This window comes from Lagenorhynchus albirostris, chromosome 18 (genome assembly GCF_949774975.1).
Source record: "Lagenorhynchus albirostris chromosome 18, mLagAlb1.1, whole genome shotgun sequence".
In the NCBI taxonomy this organism is placed as follows: Eukaryota; Metazoa; Chordata; class Mammalia; order Artiodactyla; family Delphinidae; genus Lagenorhynchus; species Lagenorhynchus albirostris.
In genome coordinates, this window is record NC_083112.1 from 12,034,529 (window position 1) to 12,053,247 (window position 18,719).

An 18,719-nucleotide genomic window follows, 5' to 3' on the forward strand; every position below is an offset into this window, starting at 1 on the left:
TTCTTATGATGAATGATAATAGAATTGCAGGGTCAGAAGGCCCTTGTGGATCATCCCATCATTTAATGACTGAATCACCCACTTCAACATTCCCCCACCCATAGCTGACGATGCCCTAAACTGCGTCATCTCTCACCCAGAGCCCCCACCTGTGCTGCACAGATCTTCGTGTGTTCTAGCTGCTTCCACTAGGCTACCCCCCACGCACCCAATGCAGCACGTTCCCAGGTGAAACTGTCATCATCCAGCGCCATCCCTCCAAATGCTCTTTTCCTTGTGCTCCCCCAGTGAACGTCAATATGATCTGTCCAGCAACCGAAGCCAGAAACCTGGGTGTTATCCTTACTACTTTGCCCTTATTCACCACCCCTGTATTGGATCATCTACCTACTCTTGCTAATTCTGCCCCCTTAATATCGACCAGATTTGCCTCTTCTCTTCATCCCCACAGCCAATGACATATTTCGGGCCATCTCTTGTCTGAATTACTGGAACAGCCACTCCTTCCCCCGAGGTGCTTTAAGCCCCCTTCGATTCATTCTGCCTTTAACTCACCAAAGCCAGAGTGCTCACCCTAAAATGCATATCTGATGATGTCAATACCATGACAGCAACAAAAGAACTGTTTAAAGTTCCAAGAGGGCAGTGTCACGTGGCCCTTGCCTGTCTCTCTCTGCTCCCGCCTATCTCCCCGCTCCATCCCTCCTCCACCCCACACCTGAACTCTCTGCACAGCCACGTGGAATTACCTTCACTTCTCCAAACGTGTTATGCTGTCCTTTCCTTCGTTCCTTTGCAAATACAGTTCTCTCTGCCTGAAAACTTATCTCCCTAAGCAGTCCCCAAATCTCCACCTCTTGGCTTAGTTTATGCCTACTGGTCCTTAAAATCTCAGCTTAATCACTGTTATAATTGTGGTGGCGATGATGATATGATGATGATAATGATAATAACGTGTATTAAATGCTTCCTATGTGCCAGACACTGTTCTAAGAGCTTTCACATGTATTATCTCATTTAATCTTCAAAACAACCTTAAGAGGCAGGTACTGTTACCACCAGTTTCAGAAATGAGGATAGCGCAGACGTCACTACCCCTAAAACCTCCCATGAATCCCCAGAATGGTGTGGGTGTTGCTTTTTAGTACTTCATATTTCTCCCTCTGCATAGCACTCACCAAACTCTACTGCAGTTCCAGCCTACCTGTCTCTCCCAGTAAACTTTAAGCTCTTAGACAAAAAAAGTTAAAAAGACGATGTCATATATATAGTTGTTTTCCCAGCATTTAAGACAATGCCTGCCAAATAGTTACTGAACAAATTAATAAATAACTGAATGATTTTTGAGGTGTTCAACATTTGCATGTTCTCCACTGAACACACAACAGTTTGTTTATAAACACTACCAATGACTGCCATTTCTGCTATGCTGGGAGACCATACAACTCATATATTAGAAAAGTATGGTGAGGGGTAGGAAATAAGTGTAAACAGAGTAGTGATATACTCTCAATAAAAACTACAGTGATAGATGGCCAAATATCTACTTCCACTCTTCCTTTCCTCTTGACCTCAAACGGGTCCCTAAGGGCTTGACCACGTCCCCCCCTTTCCCTTCTCATAATCATCACCCACGTTCAGACGCCTCCTTCCTCTTGGGTCCTCATTCCCCCAGGTACCCATCCAAGCACGTGTACATCCAGCCAGCCAGCCAGCAAGACGGCTGACAATGAGGGTCTGGAAACAAGTAAGGCCAAGTTCCTCTCCCTCGAGGATATGTCTCATAATTTGCCTAAGCCACAGAAAGGGCTCAATAAATATTTGCTTCTGCCCCTACTCCCTGTTTGGATAGGGACAGGGGCTGCTAGAACCACCAATGTGAAAACCGCAAGCTGCCAACTTTTCTAGACAAACTCTTTGCACCTTTTCATTGTGAAAACAACACTGCAACTGTCTCATGACCGGTCAACCTGATTTTACAAAGGAAAAGTGTGTTCTTCTTTACAGGCTGAGGCCCAACTAACCTTTCCTCCCCGGCTGAGAGCTGAACTGACCTGGCAGAGCATAATTTATTAAAACTAAAATTCTGGTATTAAAAATGAATTTGGACATTTGCATGAAGTTCAGGATCATGGGAACCAGCGCTGAAAAAAAAGACTGATCTGGTAGTCTCCTCTTCATGTTGAAAGGAAAAAGGGGATTGATAACAGCAGGTAGACAGGATCTGTGGGTCACCTCTCTAGGTAGAATTCCCAGCCACAGGCTGTGTCTCATGGTCCACGTGTGAATTTAGGAAAACACTGATGCAAAGAAAAAGTCCCAGTAGAAATTAAGACCAGCTGTGAACATACGAAGTCATCCCAAAATACTCAAAATACCTCAACAGGTTCTCCTACAATGTCAAAGCCATTACTACCCCCAAAGGCAAGAGTCGAGCACACATTTATAATAATAAGCATAGAATCTTAGTTGGAAACTTCTAGGTCCTTTATCAAGTTTGTCAAACATCTACAAATTCCATTACCATGCCATCCTCAAAGAAAAGTTATACAATTTAACATGAAAATTTGGCTATGCCGAAAGTAATTTTCCAAATCCTCAAAAATCTTGTAAAATTAAAGTCCCTACACAGTACTACTAAAAGAGGGAACACATATTTATTAAACAGAACAAAAATGGGTTACCGTTTTGAGGGTCAGAACTGAATATTTTCTTTAACAATAATACTTATACTATGCATAAGAACATTTTAGTGAAATATAAAACAAACATTTTTCTCCCCTTATTTTCAGCAATCTTTTCTGATACCCATAGGAAGAAGGAGATGAAAAACAAAGAAAGGCCTGCTTGTCTGTAACTAAAGAGCCAGAAAGAAAAATTTACCTATTAGCTACCATTTCACTCAAGGGATGGTGAAATGCAAAAACAAACATGTCAGTTTATTCATTAGTAGTCAGGTGAGGAGGTAAACACCTCTCTCAAACTATGGTATCTGAGTTTGAATAGTGAATAGCCAAGGAAGCTCTCTAAAATGTCAAATCTGGAAACGATACCACCTAGAAATAAGTGACAGTAATTCACAGTGATACTAAAAGTAAGAAGCAAGTTGCAACATCTGTACTCAGTGACACCAATGCACTGTACCCAGTCTACGTGGATCTTCTTTATCATGTACCTTTCGCATAAATTGTGGAATATTTTTTGAGAAAAAAAAAAAAGAGTCTAGCTCACCTAGGCCGTTTGTTCTTGTAGCACCTGGGTTGGGGGAGATCCAAGTATGTGTGAAGGTAAGTAAAAACCTATGGCTAGCACTTTTGCTGCCTGTCTTTCTGACTGCAGAAGCTTTTAGCACATTTATCAGAAGCCATACAATGCAAACCCTTTTGATAGTAGGTCTCCGGGTGTAGCTTTCAAGATCATTCTTTGTTCCATCCTTCTTGTATTGTCAAACGGCACCCAGTAGGTGGTCTAGAGTGTGAATTTCAAACATGTGCTATTAATACGCCCAAAACTGTTGCTGCAAAGGTGAAAAAAAAAAAAAACACATTAATTGAATCCTGGCCTGTTCTTACTCATAATGTCACAAATACATTTTCTATGTCCTCAAGCAATAGGAAATAATTTGTAAAACCATGAACTCCTCGGGTGAATACACTACAGGTTTTAAAATAGGTATTAGTCATAGTTACTAAAAGTAATTATACATTGTTGTAACAATTCTCCGGAAAAACTACATACAGTAAGGGTAGGTCACAATTAAAAAAATAATATTGCAATCTTTTTTTTTTTTTCATTTACTCTGGTTTTCCTGCTGGTATACTAATGACCATTAGTAACTGTATTATATCTGCCGATACTTCATATTTTAAAATTTCTAATGCTCTTTCAAACATTTTTCTCATACATGTTTTTTGGGAAAGTCACTATTATTCCCACTTTATAGATGTCCTATGGAAATAACGGTTCCTGCCTCAATGACTGTGTCAGGGACTCACTAGATCACCCACATTAAGTACGTAGGGTACCTGGCACATCACCTACTGAGTGCTCCAAACACGGTAACTATTATTAATATGCAAAAGTATCAATAATTATATTAAGGCTATCGGAGTCCATTTTAAGCAGGCCAGTCAAGTTCAGGTCTTCCTCTAGAATTGGACAATTCTTCCCAAAAATGAAGATACTACTGATCCATGCTGGAATGCTTTTCCCTTCCTCACTCCCAACTCCTAACCTCTCCACTGGGCTAATTCTTACTCTTTGGATCTCAGCTCACGCAGTACTTCCTCCAGGGGTAAGCAGTCCCAATCCTTGCCCACACCCGTATTACCCTATAGACACGAGGGTCTCCTCCCGTGCGCGCCAATGCGCATCACGACTGTCTGCTTCTATGCCCGCTTCCCTGTGAGACTCAGGCTTCATGAGGGCAGGGATTGTGGTCTATCTTTAGATACTACATGTCCGGTGGTTCGCACAATGCTAGAACACAGTGGGTGCTCAATAAGTATCTGTGCTATGAGGACACCTGGGATCTGAAATCGGCCTGGTTGGTGTCACAAGAACAGGCTGTCATAGGGTGTGTGACTGGTGCCGGCCTAAGAGAGAAATCAGCAGCGAGCCACGGAGCCGGTGGAGGGTGCGGCTGGTGGAATGGGAGGTGGCACCCTAGAAAGCGGGGTCGGGCAGGGGGAGCGAGGAGGGGCTCTAGCAGAGATTAGGTTCCGCCTGGTCACTTCCAGGCATAGCAGCGGAGCCACGTCCAGATTCACCAACTCTGGATATGGAGAGAGCAGTGGGGCGGCACGGGGAGCCAGGGCCTGGGCTGACTCCCCCGGTGCCAGGCGATGAGGTTTCTAACCAGAGCATGAACAACAAAACGCAGGCCAGGGGCTCCTGAGGGCTGGGATGAAAGAGCCCAGCCTGACCCACAGACCCCAGAAGACTTACCAGACAGTTGGGGTGTGCTGCGCACGCCTGGCCCAACACAGAATTGCAGTGCTGAGGAAGAAACTTCGAGACTTTGGGCACAGCTGTTGGAAAATGTACCGAAATGTTCTGATTTGTTACGGCAGCGGCATCGTAGGAAGGGACGACTTTAGAATAGTATCTGACAGCACGGAAGGAATTGAGAGAGTGAGCTGTGCTGGGGATTCGGGTTTTACACACGGCGCCAACAGTGTTCTCTGACGCAGAGCTCGACTGACCTTTAATAAAAATAAAGCAAGTATCCATCAGTAGATGCAAATCAGTAACCCTGAACTACCATATTTGAAATACATTGCCCTCTATTTCATTTCCTCACGGTACAAACTTAAGACTACTGCTATACTCAAATGCTGATGTAAAAACAAAGTGAACTTTCTGGTAGTGGCATTTAGAGCGATACACACACTATAAATTAGTGTTCACATGTCACTAAAAGACAGATTTTGGAGACGCATCATACCTCTATGCCATTGTGCGTGCGTGCGCATGTCTCGCCATCATAAAAACTGTGATCATCCCTATGAAGCATGGGAGAATGCTGGAAAGAAGAACTCCATCCAGCCACAACTCACTCACTGATTTTCTATGAGTGAAGTGGGTTATATTGTTATATAGCTATATTCTGTGCAGTAACTAGAAGGCAGAAAAAATTTTTTAATATATAATGAATGTTAACAATGTAATCTCAATATCAGGAATACCTTGTTTTGTTTTTAAACTTTCTGGCCGTGCTGTGAGGCTTGAGGGATCTCCCTGACCAGGGATCAAGCTCACGCCCCCTGCAGTGGAAGCACGGAGTCCAAACCACTGGACCACCAGTGACTTCCCTGAACACCTATTTATTTTCTTCTGGATACTGACAGGAATAAAGGCAAAGGAACATAGCTTTATGTCTACTTTAAATACAAATGTATCTGCAATATTTGTGAAAAATCATTTCGGCAAAAGTGTACAGAGACTTGTGAAAAAGGACAAGTAAAGGCAGCCTAAGGAAGTCTAATGTTGACCGATATCAGCACTTCTGGGTTACAGGTCAGATTTAGCACAGAAACCAGGGGACTTCAGGTGGCCATTTAACTTCTCCAGCCTTCAATTTACCGGCCTAGGTGGTGAAAGTGAAATCTGAAAGACTTATTAACTGATTTCAACTGAGCTAGTCCTCTTTCAAAAACCATTTGGCAACATGCGTGACCAGCTGTGCATGTGCTCACGTTCCCTAACTCACTCGTCACTCACTTCCAGGCATCCAGGCCAAGGAAAAAGTCCAAAATACAGAAAAATCTACAGGGAAATATTTACTATCATATTATGCATAAAATCACTCTCCCCACAAAACTGCAAACACTAAATGTAGCAACAGGAGGCCGACTAAGAAAACTATTCTATAAATCGTTTGATAAACTACTAAAACCATTACAATGGTGCTGAGGGCTGCATAATACAAAATTCAAGTGGACAGGACACAATGTTAAGTAAAACAGCCAGAGACAAAATTGGAGATCCAATATGATTACGACTGTAGTGTAGAAAAAGACTGTAGTGTAGAAAAAGACTTGAAGGGAATACATTTAAAAATGAATACAGTTATTATCTTAACTGGGTTTTAGTAAAGGACTAATACTGCTTTTCAAATGGAAAAATGTATGTAAATAAAATCGAAGTAAATAAAATCGAAGTAGGGGTTTTGACTCAGTGACCTTCAAGGTCTTGTCCAGTCTGAACCTGACATAAGCCTATGGTCCTAGTGGATTTGTTTCTTCCCAAGAACAGTCATTTTAGGTGATGCAAAACCAAGAGATCCTGCGACACAGAAAGGCCTGAACTCACTACCATCACAAGAGTGTTTCAGAGTTTCTGCAGGATATGAATAGTGAAAATGCAGAAGTAAGTACTGTGTGTATAAGAAGTAACACTGACAGGCATACACCTGTGGCCTGACCCCTATCTGATTTAATCTGGGCTGACTGAATCATTCTTTGTGACATTCAGCCATAGCTACTTTAAGTAGATTAACCATGGCTCATGGCTACTTTTTTTTCTATTCTCCTTCCCTCTCCCCTAAGTCAGGAAAAGAGTCTAAATTGACGAATAAATACCCTGAGGTTGATTACATGAACAAGGAGGGCAATGTCCTATTTGGACACCTTTCTCTTTTGACTTTAGACACCATCCCCCGTAACCTCGTTTGTTCCTGTTGTTTCCACAATGTCCCCATAATGTGCATGGTACCTCGACGACAGCACTTAAAATAACACACGAATCATATTTTGCTTTATGACCCTGTCTGCTGCTCATCTGCGAGCTAAGAACAAGAACTGCACCATGTCTGTCCTCGTGTCCCCATCTTTGAGGCAGAAACATTTAAGCTGAAACTAAGCGATGACTGGGGGTGAGCCAGGCAGAGCGTGGGAAAGGGCATTCCCAGCACAGGGAGGTGCTGACATGAGGCAGTGGAATCCCTTCGAGGAAACCAGTAGAAAGGTGACCTCAGACTCAGGCAGGGGGAGGAAATGGTAGGGCCTCTGGTCATCAGCACCTAACACGCAGGTTACATGCTCCATAACCTACTGGCTTCTCAGTGAAGAATAACCTTTGGGAATATGTACTAGAAGTCACAAGCTGGCAGCTGTGTGCTTTTACTCTGGCTCTGCTTTTTTTCCATCTTCTTATTTGTACAAGCACATGGGCATGCCTAGACTTTATAATACAAATAACAAAAATGCCTCCCAGTGGGTAAACATTGAATATTCACAATGGAATATTCATATAATGAATGTTTCTTGATCACCTACTGTGAGCTGGTCATTGTTCTAGGTACTAGAGATACAGCAATGAACAAAAGAGGCAAAAAAAAAAAAAAATCCCTGTCCTTGTGGAGTTGATATTCTAGTGGCAGAAGACAGGCAATAAAAAAATAGGCAAGAAAAGAATATTAGAAGGAGAACAGTGCTATGAAGACAAATACAGCAGAGGGAGTGGATAAGGAGTCCCACGTATTATGTGATGCTGGGAAGGAGTGTGCGGTTTTAATTGGGTGGTTGAGAAAGACTCACTGAGAAGGTGACAATTAAGCAAAGACACAAAGGAGGTAAATCAATTAATATGTTAAATGCTCAGTACAGGCAGACCTTGTTTTATTGCACTTTGCAGCCACTCTGTTTTTTTACAAATTGAAGGTGTGTGGCAACCCTACATCAAGTGAGTCTATTGGTGCCGTTTTTCCAACAGCATTTGCTCCCTTTATGTCTCTGTGTCACATGTTGCTAATTCCCACAATATCTTAAACCTTTTCATTATTAGCATATTTGTTACAGTGATCTGTGATCAGTGATCTTTTTTTTTTTTTTTTTGATTTCAGGTTGTAAGGAAATCACTTTGTTATTTCGGTTGTTTCAGGATTTTCAAAGGTATGCTTCAACCTTCCTAGGTGTGATGTGAATCCATGTTCCTTATTAAAAATATGTTTAATATTTTTATACAGGCATATCTAATTTTACTGTGCTTTGCTTTATTGTACTTCCATTGTGTTTTGAAGAGTTGTTTTTTTTTTTAAACAAATTGAAGGTTTGTGGCAACCTTGCATTGTCAGATGATGGTTAGAATTTTTTTTTAATCTTTATTGGAGTAGAATTGCTTTACAATGGTGTGTTAGTCTCTGCTTTATAACAAAGTGAATCAGCCACACATATACACATGTTCCCATATCTCTTCCCTCTTGCGTCTCCCTCCCTCCCACCCTCCCCATCCCACCCCTCCAGGCGGTCACAAAGCACCAGCTGGTGATCAGTGATCTTTGATGTTAAACTACTACTTGCTGGAGGCTCAGACGATGGCCAGCATTTTAAAGCAATGACATATTTTAAAATTAAGGCATGTACATTAATATTTGAGACATATGTATTACATACTTAATAGACTACGATAGTGTGTAAACATAACTTTTATATGCACTGAGAAACCAAAACACGTGTGACCCTATTGCGATATTCGCTTTATTGCAGTGGTCTGGAACAGGACTCACGGTATTTCTGAGGTCTGCCTGCACACTGTTAGCACTGAATTAATATGAATACTTCCCTCCCTTTAGATTCTGTTCAGTAATACACACAGTCATCAGTGTGCTCATCATCTATCATTAAGATGAGATTTCTGGTAATGAGAGTCAATTTTCAGCCCACTTTCTGGGGTAACATTATTTAAATGCCAGTGGCCAGCCGTGTCTTTCAAGCAGACAGCACCAAAGGACTCAGGGTGTAATCTTCCAGCTACGCTCCATCCCCTGGTTGCGGCAGTGCCTGCACAGAAGGTCCAGGGTGAGCAGGACACACACGCGAGCCCGTGCACACTACGGCTGCACAGCGCGGTGGGCGGAGCTCACCTCTCACAGCTTCATCCAAGGGAGCCCCGGAGGCAGGAACAGAGAACACGTTCAAGCGTTTATTAGCCAGGAATCTGATCCCTCTCACAGGTGAATAAGTGCTTGTCAACACACTGTTTTCTCTTAAAAAAACAAAACATTCTTTAGGCATTTCTCAAGGAAGATGATATGAACATTGCTGAGTTGAACTGCTCTTCTTACATTCAATTTCTAAAAAGCACAGACAGAGCCTACGCTCGGGATTAAATATAAGAACAAACTGTAGAAGAGGATTCATGATGGTTCTTTAGGATATGGAGGAATGGTTTACTTCTCCTTTAGAGTTTTTCTTCGTGTACACATTCTGATCAATTTAAACGAGGAAGCATTCATCTGGCCCGTCACCTATTATACTAGAAATGTCTTTAAGGACTCCCAGCTGAAAATGGGGCTGGACTGCCCTGGTGACAGAGGAATGCTAGAATCTATCGCATCCTGACTGCATTGTCAATCACCACAGGCACTACTCGTAAAGCCCCATGTTAAGAAACAACAAAAGAAGAAAGAGTGAGTCAAATGATGAAAGCATCATGGGCCTGAGAATATTACATATTTTATCACTGTAATTAAATGATACACATCAGCAATGGGAAAAGTTTACTGATTCTATTTTTTTAATAGACCTTTATTGGAATATAATTGCTTCACAATACCGTGTTAGTTTCTGTTGCACAACAAAGCGAATCAGCCATGTGCATACACATGTCCCTATATCCCCTCCCTCTTGAGCCTCCCTCCCACCCTCCCTATCCCACCCCTCTAGGTCATCACAAAGCACCAAGCTGATCTCCCTGTGCTATGCGGCTGCTTCCCACCAGCCAACTATTTTACATTCGGTAGTGTATATAAGTCGATGCTACTCTCACTTAGCCCCAGCTTCGCCCTCCCAGCCCACATCATCAAGTCCATTCTCTATGTCTACCTCTTTATTCCTGCCCTGCAGCTAGGTTCATCAGTACCATTTAGTTCTCATAATGGGTGGGTTCAGTGCCTGTCTCATTTCTAGCATTAGTACCAGAGGAAGATAACAAGGCGACCTCAGATTCACAAGATTCAGATGATCATACCTTTGTGCCATAATCGTGCCTGGGGTGGATAGCTGGATGGGCGTTTGTCGTTTCTTACAAAACCTCCTATTGATCTGAAGTACTTCAGTAATCTAAGAAATGAAGAGAGAAAGAGATTGAGATCTACTTAGATAGCTATAGCTATAGATTTTTTTCGTATACACACACACACACACACACACACACACACACACACACACACATTTCTAACTATAAAAAATAAAAGAAATAAAACTGTAGCATTAAAGCACTGTCTGCGAGAATAAATTTCAAGGGCTTGAGAGTTGACTACCTGGCCCATGATGGCTGGAGGGATTTTCTCCCGGACATACTTCATGTAGTCAACTGTTGCCTCGAGAATCGAAGCTGTGTCATTCTTTCTCTCCTTCACATACGGCAACAGGGTACGCAGCTGCTCACAGCAATACTTGATTCGCTCTCTGAGCAGAGAAATGTAATAAATAAGGAATGATTAGCCTGTTTTCTTCCTTGTGCACAAGGACAACCAATCCCTCCTCTGGGTTTGTTTATAAAGGAACCGGCCCCTGCCTTTCTAGTCTCCGTTTTAGAGGAGGGGCCATGTCCCCACAAGCCAGCAGTCTCCACAGCCCCTGGAATCACAGCTTTCTGGGGCACGGCTCACACTGCTGCCGAGTACAGTGTCTGTGCTGATGGCAGCCCAGCTCACTCTTCCCCGTGAGTGTGCAGGATGCCCAGACACTGAGGACACCAGAGAATACCCCTGCTGCCTATGGAAACCTACAGGCACGCATCCCTCAGAGGAGAGGATCACACACCATACACATGAATCCTTTTGTGATTCACACTAGAAGCCTGGAAGGCAAAGAAAGAGTCCTCAGGATATTCATGTCACTCTGACCTGGACCACATTTCCAACAATACACAATTAGCAACTTAGAATACATGGGCTTCACCTGTGTTCTGAGCCAAAGGAAAATCAGAAGCCTGCTTCCTTTACATGAGGTAGGTAGATGGACAGAACAAATAAACCAATATGCAAATGAGAACGTCATCCAGGCTCATATCAGAAAGAAACTAACCTAAGTCTTTCACAGTTCTGAAGGGAAATACATAGGAAACGTAACTCTAAATTGATCTCAGCCTTTGTGACCTTCAGTTATCCGTGTGTTCAGTTAGTAAGCATTCTTAAGCACGTTTTGCGCTGAATACTGCCTTGACATGTACGGGATCAAAGGGTGGCTCTGCCCATTACTGGCTGGGACCTCTGGCAACTTACTAAACCTCTCTGAACCTTAGAATGACAAAAATAAATGGATTTTTAAAAATCCACTTTGTCACATAGCCAGTGAATAACTCAAATATTCCAGATCAGTGGGTGGTATTTTAATTGGGCTTTGAGGAGCTTTGGGGGTTCTGTGGAGATGTCTCAGGCATCACTCTGTAAAAGGGATGGAAAAGTCAACAATTTGACATGTGTATGATGGGCTCTGAAACTTCATATACCCTTCCACATGGTACTTTCACTTACAAGGATCTCAAACACAGAACAAACTTCCTGTAAAATGACATCCATTAGTCTATCAGTAAAACAGGAAAAACAGTTTAAACACACAAAATGAGTGGATGCTTAAGTAAGCTCAGCAGAATATTATCTGGCAGTGGAAATATGTTATAAAGCTTACTGGGGGGGCTTCCCTGGTGGCGCAGTGGTTGAGAGTCCGCCTGCCGATGCAGGGGACACGGGTCCATGCCCCGGTCGGGGAAGATCCCACATGCCGCGGAGCGGCTGGGCCCGTGAGCCATGGCCGCTGAGCCTGCGCGTCCGGAGCCTGTGCTCCGCAACGGGGGAGGCCACAACAGTGAGAGGCCCGCGTACAGAAAAAAAAAAAGCTTACTGGGGAAAAAATAGTATATTTCTATAGGAGACAAGTATAAGATACAGGACAGCATATAAAATATGATCATAGCCATTAAAGAAAAAATAAGGCAAAAAAAAAGACAAAGCAAAAGCGTCAAGTAATCATTATTTCTGGATAGTTGGGCTATAGAAAATATTATTTCTTCCTTTAATTTTCTACATTTTCCAAATATCTTTGTGGGGCATATATCACTTTTATAATGAAAGATCACATTAAACATTTTTCCAACATTCATTACGAAAATGTTCAAACATACAGGAAGGTTGACAGAATTAAGATTTCTTAATTCTTAAAAGTTGAAAGAATTAAGAATTTGTACAGGGAACACTTATATACCCACTGCCTAGAGTCTATGGTGAACACTTACTGTCTATGCTTTGTCATGTATGAATCATCCCACTGGCCATATACATCAACCTATTTTATTGCACTGAAGCATTTCAAAGTAAGTTGTAGACTTCAGTACACTAAACCCCTAAACGTATAGCTACAGTTCGAATTATTTTATTTTCGGGTAAAAGTTACATAAAATAAAATGCACCAATCTTAAGGGTACTATTCTATGAGTTTTGACAAACGTACAAAACTATGTGACACAAACTACCTAATCAACATTCTCATAACCCCAGAAAGTTCCTTATGTTCCTTCTTGGTCAGTCTCATCCCCCATAAGAGGCAACCACATTTCTGATATTTTTCTATCTCACATTACTCTTGTCTCTCCTTAAACTACGTATAAATCAAATCTCACAGCACATGTCCTTTTATGTAAGGTTTCTTTCACTTGCATAATGTTTTTGAGATTTATCCATGGGGCTGCTTTGTTCCTTTTTATTGAGGAACAGTATTCCGTAGTATAAATACGCCACAGCTTATTTATCCATTCTCTTATCGATCAGCACTTCGGCTGTTTCTTATTTTTATCATTATGAATAAAACTGCAAGATCTTCTGTACATCTTTTTGTGAACGTATGTTTTTATTTCTCTTAGGTAAATGTCTAGGAATTGAATTGAAGGGTTATTTTACAAATTTAGAAGAAACTAGCAGAACTTTCCCCCAAACAGTACCAATTTACCCTCCCACCATCCATGTATGAGAATTCCTGTTGTTCCACATCTTGGATAGCATTTAATACTGTCAGTTTTAATTTTTAAATATTGGCCTTTCAGAGGTATGTGTGGTAGTATCTCATGCTTTAATTTGCATTTCCATGACAACAAAGTACGTTAAGCATTTTTTTCTGCTGCTTATTGGGCTTGTGTATTGCCTTCCTTTGTGAAGTGTCTATCTGAATACTTTACCTCCATTTTAATTGGACTGTAGGTCTATTATTGAACTTTAAGAGTTCTTTGTATATCCTAATATCAGTATTTTGTCAATATATTTGTTTTGCAAATATCTTCTCCCAGTCTGTAGTTTGCCTATTTATTTTCTTAGTGGTGTCTTATGAGAGAAAAAGCTGTAAATTTTGAAGAGTCTAATTCATCTACTCTTACTGTTGTAGTTATTGCTTTCTGTGTCATAAGGAACAGCTGCCTACCCTCAGCTAGCGAAAACATTCTCCTAGGCTTTTTTCTAGAACTGTAGTGTTCAGTACAGTAGCCATAAGCCACATGAGTCTATTTAAATATGAATTAATTAAAAATTAAACAAAAATTTGAATTCATTTCCTAAGTCACAATACCCACATTTCAAATACTCAATAATATGACTAGCAGCTTACCTTACTGGAGAGCAGATATAGGCCATTTCTAACACTGCAGAAAGTTCTACTGAACAGTCCTATTCTAGAAGCTTTATAGTTTTAGCTTTATATGATAGCCCTCTCTATACTTCATGTTGAATTAATTTTTATATGGTATGAGGAAGGGGTCAAGTTTCATTGTTTTTTCATATGGATATCCTGTTGTTCCAGCACCATTTATAGAAAAGACTTTTGTTTCCCAAGTTGTCTGCCCTGGTGATTTGCTGAAAATCAAGTGACCATAATGTGTGGGCTATTGTGTTTTATTATCTACTGGTCAACCTTCATGTTAGTAAAATCCTGATTAATGTAGCTGTATGCTAAGTCTTGAAGTCAGATAGCTTAAGTGCTCCAACTTTGTTGTACTTTTCCAGGATTGCTTTATTCTAAGTCCTTTTATATTCACAGTCCTTTCCACACAGTTTTGAATTAGACTGTCAATTTTTACCCAAAAAAGTCTATTTGAATTATTGTTTAGATTTAAATAAAGTTATATTTCAATTTAGCGAGAGCTGACATCTTTTTTCTTTTCTTTCAGTAAATTTATTTATTTTTTGGCTGCATTGGGCCTTTGCTGCACACACGCTTTCTCTAGTTGCAGCGAACAGGGGCTACTCTTTGTTGCCATGCACGTGCTTCTCATTGTGGTGGCTTCTCTTGTTGTGGAGCACGGGCTCTAGGCGTGCGGGCTCAGTAGTTGTGGCTCGCGGGCTCTACAGCACAGGCTCAGTAGTTGTGGCACAGTGGCTTAGTTGCTCCACGGCATGCAGGATCTCCCCGGACCGGGGATCAAACCTGTCCCATGCATTGGCAGGCAGATTCTTAACCACTGTACCACCAGGGAATTCCCAAGAACTGACATCTTAACAATATAAATCTTTTAATTCATAATTATGTATAATGCATGATTTAGTTTTTCTTTAGTTTATCACTGCAATATTTTGAGTGACCACTGTACAGATATTATGTCTTTTATATATTTTTGTTCCTAAGTATTCTAAGGCTTAACTCTATTTTCAATATAATTATTATTTTTCATTTTCCAATTGTTCACTGCTAATATAGAAAAATACAATTGATTTTTGTACACTGACCTTATATCCTATGACCTTGCTATATTCATCTTTTGGTTCTAGTAGTTATTTTGTAGGATCTTAGGACTTTATACATAAACAATCATGCCATCTATAAATGAGAGAGTTTTGTTTTTCTTTCTAAAAATAGGCAACCTTACTTTGTTCCAGATCTTTTTAAGGAACAAATGGTCAAAATCTCATCATTAAGTACAATGTTAGCTATAGGTTTTTCATAGATGCCCTTTAACAGATTCAGGAAATTCTCTTCCATATCTATTTTGCTGGAAGATTGTTTTTTTGTCTTTTAATCTTATGTTGTCAAATAAGTTTTCAGAATCTGTTAATCTATTGTTTTCTCCTTCATTGTGTTTAATGTGGTGAATTATATCGATTGATTTTTGAATGTTACATCAGCCTTGCTTTTCTAGGATAAACCCAGTGTGGTCACGACACATTGTATCTTTATCTATTACTTCATTCAATTTGTTAAAATTATGTTAAGTATTTTTATGTCTCTGTTCATGAGCGATACTGGCCTGTAATTTTCTTTTTTTATAATATCTTTATCAGGTTTAGGGTTATGTTGGCATCATGAAATGGGTTAGGAATTGTTCTCCCTCCATTTTCTGTAAAATTTAAGACTGGTTATTACCTCTTCTTTAGATTTTTAACAGAATTCATCAGTAAAACCATCTGAGTTTGGCGTTTTCTCTTTGGTACTTTTTTGTTTTCTAGTAAGTTCAATTTCTTTAATATAGAGGGCTATTCAGATCTTCTGCTTCATCTAGTATCAGTTTTGGTAAATTGTGTTTTTCAAAAATTTGTCCATTTCACCTAAGTTGTTGAACTTATTGGCATAAAATTAGTTAAAATATACCCTTTTATATTATATGTTTATTGGATATGTAGAGGTAATTCCTCTTTCATTCATGATATTGGTAAAATGTTTTGTCTCTCTCCTCACCTGCCCGCCTCCCTCCCCTTTCTGTTTACTTTGGATTTACTTCATTTTACTTTTTCTAGCCCCTTAAAATGGACCCTTAGGTCACTGATTTTTAGATCTTTTGCCTTTTCTAATATAAGCATTTAAAGCCCTAGTGTTGGGACTTCCCTGGCAATCCAGTGGTTAAGACTTCGACTTCCAAAGCAGGGGGTGCGGGTTTAATCCCTGGTCGGGGAACTAAGACCCCACATGCCTTGCAGCCGAAAAACCAAACGTAAGACAGAAGCAATATTGTAACAAAATCAATAAAGACTTTAAAAAAATAAAGCCAAAATGTTTGCCATAAGCTTTGCTTTAACTGCATCTCACAAATTTTGAAATATTCTATTATCATAATCATTCAATTTGCAATATTTTCTGATTTTTCTTGTGATTATTTTCTTTTACCCATGGATTATTTAGGAGTGTGTTCTTAAATTTCCAGATATTTGAGGTTTTTCTTTATATCAAATTCTTATTGGCTTCTAATTTAACTTAATTGTAGTCAAGGAACATACCCCTTGTGAATTCAACTTTTTTAAATGCACTGAAATGTACTATACCCCCCAGCATACAGTTTATCTAAGTGAATGTACCATACGCCTTTGAAAAGAATGGGTATTCTTTGCCGTGATGGGTATGGTGTTTTACATACATCTACCAGATCAAGCTGGTTAACAGGGCTCACACCTTCTGTATCTGACTGATTTTTGGTGTCCAGCTGTTGTATCAATTGCTGAGAGAGGGATGTGAAATCTCCAACAATGCTTGTCAATATGACCCTTTAATTTTGTGAATTTTTGCTTCAAATACAATATCTGTCCCTTTAATTTTGTGAATTTTTGCTTCAAATACATAATCACTTGCTACTTGTGATTATTACATCATTCTGATAAGTTGAACATTTTAAATACCAAAAGTATGCATTTATCTGACAGACCTGGAATGATTATGTCTGCTGCTAAGGTTTTCACTACAGGTGCAAAAGCAAAGTGTTCTTGTACTTTCTGTCTGATTGTGGCAGTCAAGATGAATGGAAGAGTACAGGAGAAAAACATGGTAATACAGAGAAAAACAGAGAATTTTTGCAACTCATAAATAACTTTGTAAACAGTGAAGAGCCTGTTTTACTCCCCCCCCAAAAAAAACCCCTAAAATTTGAGTTAAAACAACCAACAGTTACAGATATTTTAATCTGATATTGTCATCTAATTTTAGACTAAAAGAAGACACAGTTTGTTAATCCCAAACTCCTAAGTTATCTCTCCCCCTCTCCACTATCCCCTTTGGTAACCATAAGTTTGTTTTCTAAGCCTGTGAGTCTATTTCTGATTTGTAAATAAGTTCATTTGTATCATTATTTTAGATTCCACATATAAGTAATATCATATCTGTCTTTATCTGATTTACTTCACTTAATATGATAATCTCTAGGACCATCCATGTTGCTGCAAATGGCATTATTTCACTTTTTATAGCTGAGTAATATTCTACCATACACACACACACACACACACACACACACACACACACTCCACATCTTCTTTATCCATTCACCTGTTGATGGAAATTTAGGTTGCTTGCATGTCTTGGCTATTGTATATAGTGCTGCTATGAACACTGGGGTGCATGTATATTTTCAAAGTAGAGTTTTCTCCAGATATATGCCCAGGAATGGGACTGCTGAAACCTCCACACTGTTCTCCATAGTGGCTGCACCAACTTACATCCCCACCAACAGTGTAAGAGGGTTTCTTTTTTCTCCACGCCCTCTCCAGCATTTATTGTTTGTAAACTTTTTAATGATGGCCACTCTGACTGGTGTGAGGTGATACCTCATTGTAGTTTTGATTTGCATTTCTCTAATGATTAGGGATGTTGAGCATCTTTTCATGTGCCCGCTGGCCATCTGTTATGTCTTCTCTGGAGAAATGTCTATTTAGATCTTTTGTCTATTTTTTTGATTGGATTGTTTGTTTTTTTGATATTAAGCTGTATGAGCTGTTTGTATATTTTGGAAACTAACCCCTTGTCGGTAGCATCATTTGCAAATATTTTCTCTCAGTCCATAGGTGGTCTATTCATTTTGTATATGGTTTCCTTTGCTGTGCAAAAGCTTTTAAGTTTAATTAGGTCCCATTTGTTTATTTTTGTTTTTATTTCCCTTACTCTAGGAGACGGATCCCAAAAAACTAATGCTGTGATTTATGCCAAAGAGTGTTCTGCCTATGTTCTCCTCTAGGAGTTTTGTAGTATCCAGTCTTACATTTAGGCCTTTAAACCATTTTGAGTTTATTTTTGTATATGGTGTTAGAGAACCTTTGTGAAGGATGTTAATGTTGGCTCAAAAAAGTAGGATACCCAGCTCAGGGGCCCCACAGGGTCCTGCTGTTTTCTTTTTCCTTTGTGTATGGAAGCAGCAATAGGCAACAACAGGCAAAAATGTGTTTTGTTTCTGTCATCTACCACAGAAGCCAGCTTGGTTATGACCCAGTCCAAATAAATCAGGGAAAGAACCAGCTAAAAGTGATTCTAAGAGGCTGA

The 18,719-nt window shown here is 40.1% G+C and overlaps 1 protein-coding gene across 6 annotated transcripts in view; it reads right to left on the reverse strand.

Annotated features, from left to right (window-relative positions):
- Positions 1 to 2,491: 2,491 nt before the first annotated feature.
- Positions 2,492 to 18,719, reverse strand: part of SOHLH2 (spermatogenesis and oogenesis specific basic helix-loop-helix 2) — a 96,286-nt gene continuing 80,058 nt past the window's right edge. For 3 of the 6 annotated variants that reach the window (XM_060129298.1, XM_060129297.1, XM_060129299.1), the window contains 5 exons: positions 10,763 to 10,910; positions 10,471 to 10,562; positions 9,365 to 9,486; positions 4,948 to 5,204; positions 2,492 to 3,517 (listed from right to left, as the gene is read on the reverse strand). In XM_060129298.1, the coding sequence (XP_059985281.1) occupies positions 3,497 to 3,517; positions 4,948 to 5,204; positions 9,365 to 9,486; positions 10,471 to 10,562; positions 10,763 to 10,910 (640 nt within the window). In that variant the 3' untranslated portion in view covers positions 2,492 to 3,496. Of the gene's footprint in view, positions 3,518 to 4,947; positions 5,205 to 5,446; positions 5,620 to 9,364; positions 9,487 to 10,470; positions 10,563 to 10,762; positions 10,911 to 18,719 lie in introns of those variants that run through there. The other 3 variants (XR_009536803.1, XM_060129300.1, XM_060129301.1) reach the window with 3 other exon arrangements.